This window comes from Crocuta crocuta, unplaced genomic scaffold, assembly GCF_008692635.1.
Source record: "Crocuta crocuta isolate KB4526 unplaced genomic scaffold, BGI_CrCroc_1.0 scaffold290, whole genome shotgun sequence".
NCBI lineage: Eukaryota > Metazoa > Chordata > Mammalia > Carnivora > Hyaenidae > Crocuta > Crocuta crocuta.
In genome coordinates this window covers 674,129-686,928 of record NW_027527429.1, presented here as the reverse complement: position 1 = coordinate 686,928, position 12,800 = coordinate 674,129, and the positions used below count along the sequence as shown (strand labels likewise).

General features: G+C 61.1%; 1 protein-coding gene across 1 annotated transcript in view; it reads left to right on the top strand.

Moving 5' to 3' along the window:
- The window catches only part of CROCC2 (ciliary rootlet coiled-coil, rootletin family member 2), a 56,694-nt gene extending 51,611 nt beyond the window's left edge, over positions 1-5,083 (top strand). Inside the window, exons 38-43 of the mRNA XM_077758291.1 lie at positions 144-226; positions 286-386; positions 3,179-3,372; positions 4,010-4,175; positions 4,461-4,576; positions 5,054-5,083. Of these exons, the coding sequence (XP_077614417.1) occupies positions 144-226; positions 286-386; positions 3,179-3,372; positions 4,010-4,175; positions 4,461-4,576; positions 5,054-5,083 (690 nt within the window). The remainder of the gene's footprint in view (positions 1-143; positions 227-285; positions 387-3,178; positions 3,373-4,009; positions 4,176-4,460; positions 4,577-5,053) is intronic.
- Positions 5,084-12,800: the final 7,717 nt, after the last annotated feature.

Genomic DNA, 12,800 nt, shown 5'->3' with positions numbered 1-12,800 from the left:
TTCCCGACGTGGCAGCCAGCAAGTGGGCCCGCCTGCCTGGTGTTTCTCCCAGACACCCGCCTCTCCTCAGGACCCCAGAGCTCTCCCCGACCCCAGGCGGGGGGCCTATCACCCCCCCCTCGGAGCCCCTGCCCTGTCTCCAGGTGGCCAGTCTGAAGAAGCAGCTGGACCAGGAAGTGCCTCGGAAGCAACAGGCCCCCCTCGGCCAGGCCTTCCGGGCCAAAAAGTGAGCCGTACTGCAGAAGCCCCCAGGGTGGCCGGGCCGCCACAGCGCTGACCCGACAGGCAGAGCCGCCACCGGGAAGACGGCCGCCTCGCCTCCCGCTGCTCAGAGGGCGCAGTGCAGGCAGCCACGCCCAGAGCCCGCCTCGCCCTCCTGGAGTCCAGTGCCAGCAGGCGCCCTGCGATTCCACGGAGCACCGTGCTCCCCCCGGCCCTTGGGACGTCCACCCCTGCGCACCCTGGACCGTGCTCCGGGATGCTCCTCCCGGGCGCCCCCCTGCCCCCAGCCTGGCACTGATCTGGCCAGACCCTGGTAGCCAGGCCCCATCGGGCCTGCTTCCGCGGCCACAGGCTGCATTCCATGCCCTCAGCTCTATAAACACGGGGAAACACGTGGAAAATATTTCCACCAACTGGAGCCAAAAACATAATGTCCTGCAAGGCCCAGCCACCACTTTCCTCCGTCCAGAGGCCGCGGGACCTTCTGTATCCAGGAACTGCAGGTCCATCACAGTGGCAGGTGGCTGGAAATGACTCAGAATCCAGTCCCTGTGACTCGCCGGCCACGGGAAACACTGGCCGGGAGAGCTGGAGCTGTTACAGAAGCCCCCACTTTTCCAGCCTATAAACTCTGGGCAAACTCCTGGAGGGGGGATCCTGCCCTGTTACTATGGAGACCAAGGCGGCCATCTTGGGCCTCTGTGGGGTTCACCTGTTAGCATTTTTACCCCTTTCCCCCATGAACCTCGGCCAGAGAGATTTGTTTTCCTCCCAGAATGGCCTCCCTTGTTCTGTAAGTGGCACGTTCACAGCGCGGGGCACCAGCCAGCCCACTGCGCCCCTGTGCGCCTAGGTGCGGGCTGCCCTCCAGGACTCCTGGGGGCGGGAAGGGCCGGAGCCCACGAGCGCACCTCACTGCTGTCCCTGCACCCCTGCGTGCTGCCCCAGCGTGCCATCGCCGTCTGTCTGTTTCAAAATTGATCCAGGGATGGGGCGCCTGGGTGGCTTAGTCGGTTAAGCGTCCGACTTTCGCTTAGGTCATGATCTCGCGGTTCGTGGGTTCGAGCCCCGCGTCGGGCTCTGTGCTGACTGCCAGCTCAGAGCCTGGAGCCTGTTTCAGTCTGTGACTCCCTCTCTCTCTGACCCTCCCCTGCTCACGCTGTCTCTCTCTCTCTCTCTCCTAGAAATAAATAAAACATTAAAAAAAAAAATTGATCCAGGGCTTAAAACAGGCCATCCTGCCACGACCTTGCTTTACGCTTGACCTTAGCAATGGCGCTCCCACGCGCGGTCAGGTGCTCAGGAGCAGGCGCTGGGAGGACGCAGGCACACGGGCTTCATTCCGCCCCTCAGCGTGCCTGCTTCCTGGTGGCTGTGTGACGGGGCTTCAGCCCAGAGGGAGAGGGGAAGAGCCGGGCGACCCGCTGGCGTGGCTGCTTTGGGCCCAGGAGGCGGCCCTGGGGATGCGTGCAGCCCAGTAGGCGCCGCGGTGGGGGCTAGCGGCCGGTGCCCTCCCACCTCGGGAGGGCCTGGCATACAGACCCCCGCCCCCAGCAGAAGGACCCCAGGGACGGGCGAGGCGGGTGAGGAGACTGGAGCCTGTGCGTGGCGGCCCCCCCCCCGGGGCCTTGGGTGGGGCTGNGAGGCCACAAGAGTGAGGCTGCCTTGCTGCCTCTGCCCTCCCTGCGGCCCCAGAGGAAAGGCTCCCAGCTTCTCCTGGGCACCCCACACGGAGGCCTCCAGCCCGGGACAGCCCCCGCGGCTCCCGCATCAGTTTGCGACTCCTCAGCCTTGGAGGGATCCCAGCTCCGCCCCTCCCAGCTGTGTGGTTCCGGACAGGCTCTCTAGCCTCAGTTTCCTCACCTGTGAAATGGGGCGAGCCCACCCCGAGGGGCACGGTGAGCTCTCTGTGAGGTGTTGCCCACACTGACACCAGACCCATCATGAGCCCTCAGCGACGGGGCTGGCACCATCACCCTGTGGCTGCNAGGGTGGCGCGAACAACAGAGGAGGCAGGAGAGCCGCAGGGAAGTCCCCCGCCCTCGGGAGCCCAGGGAAGGGTGATCCCCGCGTGACAGAGGAGGCAGGGGCCGCAGCTGGGCCCGGAGCCGGCTGGGAGGCTTGCTGGTATTCCGGCTTCTAAAACATTTTGTTTTCAAATAACTGCAAATCAAAATTGTAACAACAAAGCCTGTGAAAAAGAAACCATGGCCACCTGTACTCTGTCCTGTGAAACCCGATGGTTGGGGCTGCTGCACGTGCCACGCTGGGCACCCTTGTTAAGCACTTGTGCTGGACATTTTATCATTAGGCTTCCCCCACGTCATGAAAAATGTCAAACCTCCCAGCAAAGGGACAGGCCCAGGGCCACCTGAGTACTCCCCGCCCCCGCCCACTGCGCACCTGTCCCTGGCGGCCTGTGGAACACTCAGGAACCCGAGTCTCTCCTTGAGCGCCGGGGCCGAGGCCGAGGCTGCCGTGGGTGGCAGAAGGTGTTTCTCCTCACCCGAACCACAGAGAGAACCCAAGGCTGAGCTCGCCCGTAACCAGTGTCGGGTTCTCTCTGCAGATTCTCTGGCTCAGAGCGTTTCTGATTCTGGTTTGTTTAAAGGAGAAAGCAGCAGCGAACATCCCAGGAAGCAAACGTTGAACCCTATTCTGATCGGTCCTCTCAGATCAATAGCAGAAGCCCCGTCAGGTGTCCAGGCATGGGGGCTCCCTGGAGGCGGTGACCCCTTGCCGCACACAGGGGTTGGAGCCCAGTGGACCCTCCCCTCCTGGGAGGAGCGCTGCACACCCTGAGCCAGGCGCTCCCACCTGTGCCTCGGGGGAGCAGCTGTGCCAAGACCACGTCCAGCCTCACAGTGAAACCACCAGGCAGGGAGGTGCGGCGGCCAGGGCGCGACCCAGCCTGCCCCTCCGGGCCGCGTGACCTCCTAGCCTTCTCCTGGAGCAGGTGAGGCTTACCTGGGGCGGGGGCTTCTGGCTTCCCTGACACGGGAGAGCAGCGACCCCGGGGACATCGGTGCTCGGCAGGTACCTCTGGGGAGAAAGCTGTGGGAGGCACGGCCAGCGGGCCCTCTGGCAGCCCCGCAGAGCCCTCCCTGGGAGCGCGACCCCAGCCCCGTGGGGGCAGGCCCACCGGGCCAGGTGCGCGTGGGCAGGACCCTCCCCACCTGGTGCCCCGCGGAGCCCCAAGTCCCGGGGTGTCCTGAGCTTGGCTCTGGGGCTCCCCCATCTAAATGGCACACACACTCAGGCCCTAAACTAAAATGTCGCAGGCCTGCTGAGGAGGCTCAGGTTTCCTGGACGCAGAACGTGAGGCTGCTTGATAAAACGATTTTGGTGTTGATACATGTGGACTTTCTGTGGCAGAGACAAAGGCGCCCTTGAGTCCAGAGGGGAACCTAAAACGGCACATTGCTGAAAAGTATTTCCTGATAATATTTTTAGCACCTGAAAAAAAAACATTTTTTCCTCTTTTTTGCTGCCTGTGGAGGTGTGTGTGTGTGTGTGTGTGTGTGTGTGTGTGTGTGAAACGTAATGCCCAGCAGTGGTGGGGCCTCGTGTTAACCCCCAGTCTCCCAGACCAGACTGCAAATAGGCAGCAAGGCCTGGGCCCCGGGGGAGCACGGCCTCACTGGGGGCTGCGACCCAAGAGTCTGCGTGCGGCTGGCTCCAGGCTAGACCCACAAGCACCTGCTCCAGGGGTGGGGCCTGGGCCTGAGCTTCTCACAAAGCCACCCAGGGGACTCGGCTGAGTGCGCTGGTTGGGACCCCCGTCTAGGCCAACCACTCCCACCACGTCTGGAGAAACAGCCCTTCTCTGGGGCAGCCCTCATCCCCACGGGCCGCCAGGCGGACCCAAAGCCTAGCTGCCGCGGGCCTTTCCCAGGGCCCCCGGGGCATGGGTCAGGGAAGGTCAGCAGAGCTGAAGAGGGGCGAGCGGGAATGTGCGCAGTGTGGCACGTGGGAGTGTGTGCACGCCTGCGTGTGTGTCAGTGGGGATGTGCATGTGTGAGCCGATGGGAGCAAGAGGGGGCGTGCCCCCCGGGGTTCCCGCTGAGGTGCTGGGTGGATGGGCTTCTGCTCCCAGCGCGGCCCCTGTAATTAGATGTCATCTCTGACCTCTTCCTCCAAAGACGGGAGGCCTTGACCTTTCTCATCCTTCACTGGAGCCACACAGTCGCCCTGGCGTCTGAGGGCGTCCAAGGCTCTCCGGGGCGGCCTTCCCACAGCTGAGCCCCGGGCAACCAGACAGAAGTTGAAGGGGAAGCTGCCCCCGGGGCTGGTGCCCCACAGGGCCTGCCCCGCTGAACGCTGGGGCCGTGGGTACGAGCAAGACGGGGTCTGTGTAAGCCTGTAGCCCCCAAGTTGGTCACACTCGGAGGACCTTTCCACTACTTCTTAAAAGGCACATTTACTATTTCTTGCCGACCACAGAATAACACCTGCTCACTGAAGCCGTTTTGGGACCGGCAGGAAAAACACAGAGCCCAATGTAGAGGCGCCCAAAAACTCAGCGACAGCTGCTGCTATCGTCCGGTGCTTCTCTGGTGGGCGCCCGGCTGTCTCCCCGGGCCCCGGCCGGGCCTGCACTCACACATCCCCTAACACCAGGATTCTGAGAGCAAGGGGCTGGGGGAGGGGCTCAGCCCCCGGGGTCGGGCCCCACACAGGCCCGAGGAGGGACCAGGTGTGAGGTCAGTGGTCCCAGAGGCAGGAGAAGGGCCGGGATGGCCACAAGCGGGGGTTACAGAATCTGAACTGTGGGCTGTGGAGGTCCTACTGCGTCCGCCAGGCCCCCTAACATCCACCCACTTGCCCGCAGGCCCGCAAGGACCAGCCCTCCGTCACCTAGAGGCCCCCACCCTGGGGTCTGCGGAGCTTCTCTTGCTGTGAGGCTCCCTTAGGGTCCTGAACCCATTGGGAAACCTCCCGCGGTTTCTCCCGACGCCAGTATGCAAACACCTGTTTGGTGGCCTGAACTCCCCCCGGCCAGGGGTCCTCACATAAAACCAGACCAGGAGCTCGCCCCCCCCACAAGTGTCCACAGGCTCAGAGCTTGGGGAGCAACATGGGGCTGGCCCCTGGCCACTTCCAAAAGGGCGCCCAGGCACTGCTAAGCCCGGTGGCCCCCACTGGAGACACTGCGGTAGAGCAGCGACCCAAGCCCAACGGCTCAGGCAGGCAGGCCTGAGGGTCCGTCCCAGAGTGCTGTGTGTGCAAGGCGCCTCCTCGGGGCTCCTGGGCTCCCGGATACCCGCGCAGGAGGAGGAGGGTCCCCGCGGCAGAGGCGCGCGCCAAGTGCTCGCCTCCCCAGAACCTGGGCCGGGAGCTCGTCCCCGCCAGCGCGGGCCGCCCCAGGCGCGCGGCGAGCGCCCTCCTGCTCCCGCGGGGCCTGGCGCTTTAAGAGAGGCCTTATTTGCATGGCCCCGCCCAGGCCCCGCCCAAGGCCGGTGACCGCCCGGTTGGGTATTTAAGCCGCAGCCCCTGGGGCGGGGCTGGCCCTGAACGCGGTCCCGCCCGGCGCCTTCCTTCGCGGANGCGGGGCGAAGCCGCAGCTGGGGTGGGGTCCCCTCTGAGCCCTTCTCTTCCTTTCTCCCTTCCTGCTGAGTCCCGGAGGGGCTCACTCAGGCCCGTGTCTCCTGAACAGGACTCCCAGGGGGAGCTCCGGGGTCAGGCACTCAGGACAGCGGGAGTCCTCAGGGCCCAGTGCGGGTCTGTGTCTGCTGCGCCCAGTGTGGGGGCCGTCTGTGGGCCACAGAGGGGTGGAACGCTGGGGCTCCTCCTGCACCGCACTGTGGGTGGGCCGCTGGGCACTTGCCCTGCCCCGGATGCAAGACTTGGGCGGGCCTGACGCACAGTTACGTCTAACACCATCGCCCCAACCACGACCTCAGCCACTTGCAGCCCCAGCCACTGCCACTGCCACCACCTGTCCCGCCGTCGACCCACACAAGCGCCAACCCCTGAGCCACCACCTCCCCGCACCACTGTCACCGGCTCCATCAGCCCCTCCGGCCGTGACCTACGCCCTCCCCGCCGCCTTCAGGGCCACATGCACCACCACTCCCATCTTTTGCACTGTCAACATCCTCACCCGCACTGTGCGAGTGGCCACCACAACCCCTCCACCACTGAGGCCACCTCCACGCGCTCCCTCCCCCGGCCCAGGCAGGAAGGCTTCCGCGCCTTGTCAGCAGCATTTGGTGACATGACAGTGGCAGGAGGGGACAACCGTCCTCTCCGTAGGCCAGGGCTGAGTTCCAGAAGCATGTGCTGGGCCTGCAGGGGCCTGTGAGGCCCGTGTCGCTTAGAAATGGGGAAAGTCACATTGGCACCATTGGAACAGGGTGCTGTCAGAATGTTCCTCGAGCACCTGGGCCAGGCTCAGCTTCCCCATCACAGTCATGGGTGAAAATATTATTAAAATGATTGACCCTCTTAATAGCCTCACCAAAAACATCTACTCGTACCAAAACAACTGGGAGAAGCCATTCTAAAGTGGGAAGATCTACTAGGAAAACAAACGGCTTCGTCAGGAACGAACATTATGGCCACTAACAAAACATGTATCTCCATAAGAGCTTTTTCCTGAAACAAATATCGGAAAAACAATTGCCCGTGTGGACACAGCAGCCACGCTGTGCCTTCTCTTTCTTCAGTGAGAAAGGCCACGGAATTCCTGAGGGTGCAAAGCCCGGACAGCTTGCCTGGCGGTACCGGGAGGGTGCGGTGGCCCAGCAGGAGGCGCGGTGGGTGCGGCGCAGGCCACAGCGAAAGCTGATAGAAGGGCAGGCGTTTATCCCAAAGCAGGTGATCCGGCCGGTGCCTCCCTTGCCTGCCTGCTGGCTACGCCTGGAGCATCAGAGGGCAGATGGGGAAACTGAGGCTCAGAATGCAGACTCAGGGGCCTTTACCACCCTGTCCAGCTGCCCCCTTCCCATTCCATCCCACACTTAGTGGGACCCAGACAGAGGTCTGCTTCCTCCCTAGGACCACCGTCGCCTTTTGATGCCTCCCCCCTTTCCCTTGTCCCCTCCTTGTCGGAAGCTTAGAAATACATCCTACTCCTCAGCACCTGCAAGGTCGCGGCCCTGGGCCGGGCCACCGTTCCCACCGCCTGAAAGCATGTAGGCACCTCCTCGCTGGCCCTGTCCCCCTGTCCTGCCCCTCCAGCCCGTCCAGAGGGCAGCTGAAGGAGCACTGCCAAACGTGAACGAGATCCTGGCTCTCCTCGCAGCCCTTACGCGCCCCTGTCCCTGAGGCTGGGTGGTCTGGCCCCTCGTCCCCACCACACCCTCCAGCTCTGCCCCTGTGCTCACCCCTGACCCGCCCTGGGTTGTTCCCATGTGGTGGCTGCTCCTGCACGTGGACGTGTGCCCTGCGAGCCGTGTAGGTGTGGCCTCACAGTACATATCCCTGTGTTTATATCTTATGACAAGTGGCTGTGGACATAGGCCCTTGCACATGTGCGTATGCGCGCAGCTCACTCATTCCCTGGCTCTGTCGGCACCCCGTGGCAGCAAGCACTCCGAGTGCCCGGGTCTGGGCTGCCAAACCTCAGTCTCCCTGGAGGGAGCCGGGGCTCTGGGAGATGACGGGGCCCTGGCGGGGAGGGTGCAAAGTGAGCCGGAAATCAGTCACACACAGGAGTACGAAGTGCTCCAAGAATGTGTGCGTGTGTCCTGAGGACACAGAGGCATCAAACGGGCTCCCTGGCCACACCCGGGCAATCTGGCTGTTGATATAATGGTAGTGATAGGTTTTAACCCATCGGATAAAGGGGGAGCCAGTGAGCTCACGCTGGTAAAAGTAAATAAATGATTAAATGTGTAAATGGGGGAAAGTAGTGTGGACGGCGGCACGTCTGTCTTTAGCTCCCTGGCCTGGCTCCTGTGTGTATGCTCAGAGCAGAGCGCATTCTTGTAGGAAACACTGCACAGAGACAGACGAACAGACAGACAGAGGCGGGGAGAGCAAGCGCACGGGGCACATCCGAGCAGCGGGAGCGTGTGGACGCTCCTGGCTGTGCTCCCGCAGCAATGCTGTCAGCCTGACTTTAGATCAAAACTGAGCGAATGCCTCCTGGTGAGAACGCCCTCAGTCCGTGCCCAGAGCACCTGGCCACGCCCTGGGCCACCCCTACTGGGAGGCAAGCCTGGCCCCCTGGGAATGAGCCTGGGAATGGTCCCCGCTTTTAGCTCTTGGTGACTGTATGAAGCCACAACTTTGGAGCTAGAAGTAACCAGCTCGCCAAACCTGTCCTTCCCGACACCTCACCATGGACTTGTTCCTTCCTTCCTTCATTCATCCACTCATTCATTCATTCCAAAACCTCGACTGAGCCCTTGCTCGGGATCAAGGAGCCCAGATGCACTAGCAGCAGTGTTTTGGGTTTAGTATTAAGATCATCTTTGTCTGTTTTGTTCACTGTGTTATCCCGGCTTCCGGAAGAGAGCTAGCTCCTAGAAGCTGCTAGGTCAGCGTTGTTCATCTTCTGATCCGTGGGATGATACACACATAATCCCACCATCCAAAAGTAAGCACTTTGGGCATTCAGGTGAAATTCTCCTTGAACCGTTTGCAAGCACACTTAGGGTCCTACGAGAGAAGCCTGGGGCTGCCGTTTCATACAAGTTTGTTCTCCATATTTCTCTCCATACGTTGGGCTATGAGCACCTGTCGTGCCTGACATCTACAGAAACGTGCTCGAGGTGACACTGTAAAGCTCCTTCCTGTGGCTGTATCATAATTATGCACACTGGCTGCTCTGTTGACTGTTGACCCTGTGGCTGGTCTCAGTGCCTCCCACGAATCGATGGTGCTCTGGCGTGCGGACCGACACACGACCTTATACGGGTCTCTCTTCCTCTCCTTACAAGTCCCCCCCAGTGGGCTGACTGCATCTGAAGGAATGTCTCCGGCTGTCCCTGGCCACCCCAAAGGGCATCCTCATCAACACCTCCCTCTGCTGGGGCAGGTGGCCACCTTACCCGGCCTGGGTCAGCCTGGGACGGCCGTCGGGAGCTGTGAGCGCCCGCAGGGCAGGGCAGGGCCCCCATGGGCGGCACTGCCGGTCACCGGGGGGCATGGTAGAAATGTCAATCCGGGCCCCTCCCAGAGGCTCTGATTCCAGAGGCTTGCGTGGGCCTCAGACGCAGCATTTGCCCAGGGGGTCCTGGTGCCTGTCCAGAGCTCCGTGTGAGAAACGTGGCTCCTCCTGAGGGCGCTGACCTGCCCTCCTGCCCACGGGTGGCCCTGACACCCTCGCCCTGCAGGCTCGGGTGTTCGCCACCTCTCATTTACTGGCGTGGGGCCGGCGAGGACAAGCTACCTCAACGGGGCCCTGGGCATGGGGGCTCCTTGTGATCGTGATGGGGGTGGGGCAGTGAGCAGGAACAAGGACAGAACAATCTGGAAGAGCCAGAGCCCCAGGGATTCTACTCCTATGGCTCTGTGAGCAGGCAGCTGGGTGAGGGCGCCCAGCTGGTTTCTCCCCATACCTGGTCTCCAGGGAGGCCCAGCCTCAGGGCCTCAACATCCAAAAACTGGTTCTTTACAAAGTGAGGCAAGTCATCCATTCAACACCTACTGCGTGCTTAGCCACTGCCCTGCTCCCCAGGCCGAAGACTCAAAAGGCACAGAAGTCTGAGCTGCAGGGGCTGAGTGCGGGAAGGAGAGTGAGAACAGGACACGGTCCAGGCTCAGGTCCCTGTGCCCAGCCCCTCCACACAGCGGGGCAGCCCAGGACCACACCGTCCCCTGAGCTGGCCTCGGGGTGCACCAAAGCCAAACAGCCCCTTAGAGTCTTGCAGGCTACTCTGGGCAGAGGGCACAGGCCCAGGCAGCTGCAGAAGCGTGCTGGAGATGGGGCCTGGAGTCCCCAGAAGTGAGACTGGCAGGGTGAGGGGGGTGCAGGGACGCCCAGGTCTGCACTTGGAGTGCATCTCCAGCTGTGGTGGCTGCAGGACGGCAGTGGACCCCACGGTGCTCACAGAGATGCGGGGTGGCCTGGGGGGTTCAGGGCATCTGAAGGAGAGCACTTGTATCTGAGGTGTGGAGCAGGCTGAGGGACAGCAAGGTGTCCGGACAGACGGGGCGGGCGTGCTCGGGCCGGTGATGGACGCGGAGGGAGGGCGAGGGCGCCCCGATGCTGGGGACTGTGTTCCACAGGGAGGCAGGCCCAGGAGCCACTGGGGGGCTGGGCTCCGGCCCTGGAGGGACGCCTGGCCCTGGCGTACCAGAGAGGCCACAGCCCTGAAGCACTGAAGGGCTTGGCCTGGGGCGGAGGGGGGGGGGCTGCTCCTCCAACAGCCAGCTCTGTGGGCCCCCCGGGGGGACCCCTCCTGCCCCAGTGGTGGTGCCCTCCCCAGGAAGTGGGCCCTGGGGCTGCTCCGTCTTGCTGCCTGTTTGCCGCGACTCACCCGGGGCTGGCCTCCCCTCCTTCCTGGGCTGGGTCTCCAGGGCTCAGGCCCGACCTTGCCCGGGAGCCCCAGGGGCCCTGCCCACTGGCTGCCCCGTAAGCCGGACTCCAGCCCCCAGCTGTGCCGTGGGAGGAATCCTAATTACCCAGAAAGCTGCCAGGAAATAAAAAACATGCCTACATTTTTCAAAACAAGCTTATAAAAGGCCTCAGGGGCTTATTGTTTTGTTTTTGGCAGAGAAGTCAAAGCAGGGACCAAGGCCCCGCCCGTTTGGATGTGATGTTTGCTGAGCAGGGGTGCTACGGCCTCGGGGGTCCCTGGCTCCCCTCCAGGCCCGCCTGACCCTGCTCAGAGCGGCCCCTCCACCCAGCAAGGGTGGCACCAGCGAGCCCTCAGGCTCCCGGCTCCAGGACGGGGACGAACAAACACGCGTCACATGCTTCGGGCTGCAAGTCGCCTCCGAGAGGCTCCCCAGGACATTTCCGCCCTTTCCTGGTTTTATCCAAGTCGGAAATGCCACCGGTGCCGTCCTGTGCTCCCCCTCAGCCGGGGGGGGGGGGGGGGGCTGCAGGAAAGGCGTGGGTGCCCTCTGACCAGCCCCCAAACCACACTGCACACACAGGCACACACACACACACTCATACACACTCCTCACCTACACACACACTCATACACGTAAACACACTCATATACATATACACATACACACCTGTACACACATACAAATACTCATGCACATACACACTCATCACACACACTCACATATATGTACAGACTCATACACACCTTCATACACATGTACACAATCACAGTACACACTCATAAACATGCAAACACGCACACAGTCATGTGCATACACACCATCATATATACATCCTTGTACACACATACACACTCATACATACATATACACATTTATACAAGCACTCATACACACATACACATTCATACACATATACACACATGTACACACTCATACATATACACATATACACACAAACACACTCATATACACATACACACCCTCATCACATACACAATCACATATAAACTCATAAACATACACGCATACACACTCATACATATACACATACATGCATATACACACCCTCATACACACGTTAACCCTCATAAACATATACACATACACTTATACACACTTATACATATATCCACTCATACACATATATACACAGTCATACACACAGACTTATACACACACACTCATACACACACACCCTCATACACATGCACACACTCATATACACATAGATACACACTCATACACATACTCATTACAAATCCACCCTCATACACACACTTACACACATACACATTCATACACACACATACACACACACATCAAATGCACATACTCATATATATACACACACTTATCACACACACATTCATACATATAATCATACACACACCTTCATACACATAAACACACCCATGCACACTTGTACACATACACTCATACACACGTGCAGTAATTACATACACACCCTCACACCCATATGCACATCCACACTCATATACATGCACACACTCATACACATATTCATACACACAAACACACTCATACACACACTCATATACATACACACACATCACATATACACACTCTCATAGACGCATATACTCACACACACACAACACACCCGCATGCACACTTGAGCACACATGCACACAGACACATGCCCCTCTGCAGGTCAAAGAGGGGCCTCTCCACCCCAGGGCCACCTTGCAGTTCGCAGTCACTGCAGCTTCCTGTCTCATGTGGCTTCGGGGCCTCCCCAAGGGCACCGACCAGCAATCCCTTCCCCAGGACCCCAGGCCTGCTCAGAGGGGACTGACCGCCGGCCTCCCCCACCCGCCTGGGACAGGAGAGCGCAGGGGGCGCGCGGAGGGGGCAACGGCCAGCCGCCCACCCCTGCACTCAGTTCTGCCGGCCGCACAGGCCTCACAAGGTAGCCTGTGTGCGAGCCCCCCCAGGGCTGGGTCCCCCAGTGCAGCCTTGCTCTCCGCGGCAGCTGCCTGGACACCGAGAAGCAGCCCTTGTGGGAGAGAACGAGCCCCGAGGCCTGGCTCAGGGAGGGCACAGGTGGCTGGGGGGCCTGGCCAGTGGGGTCTGGGGGGGGCGGG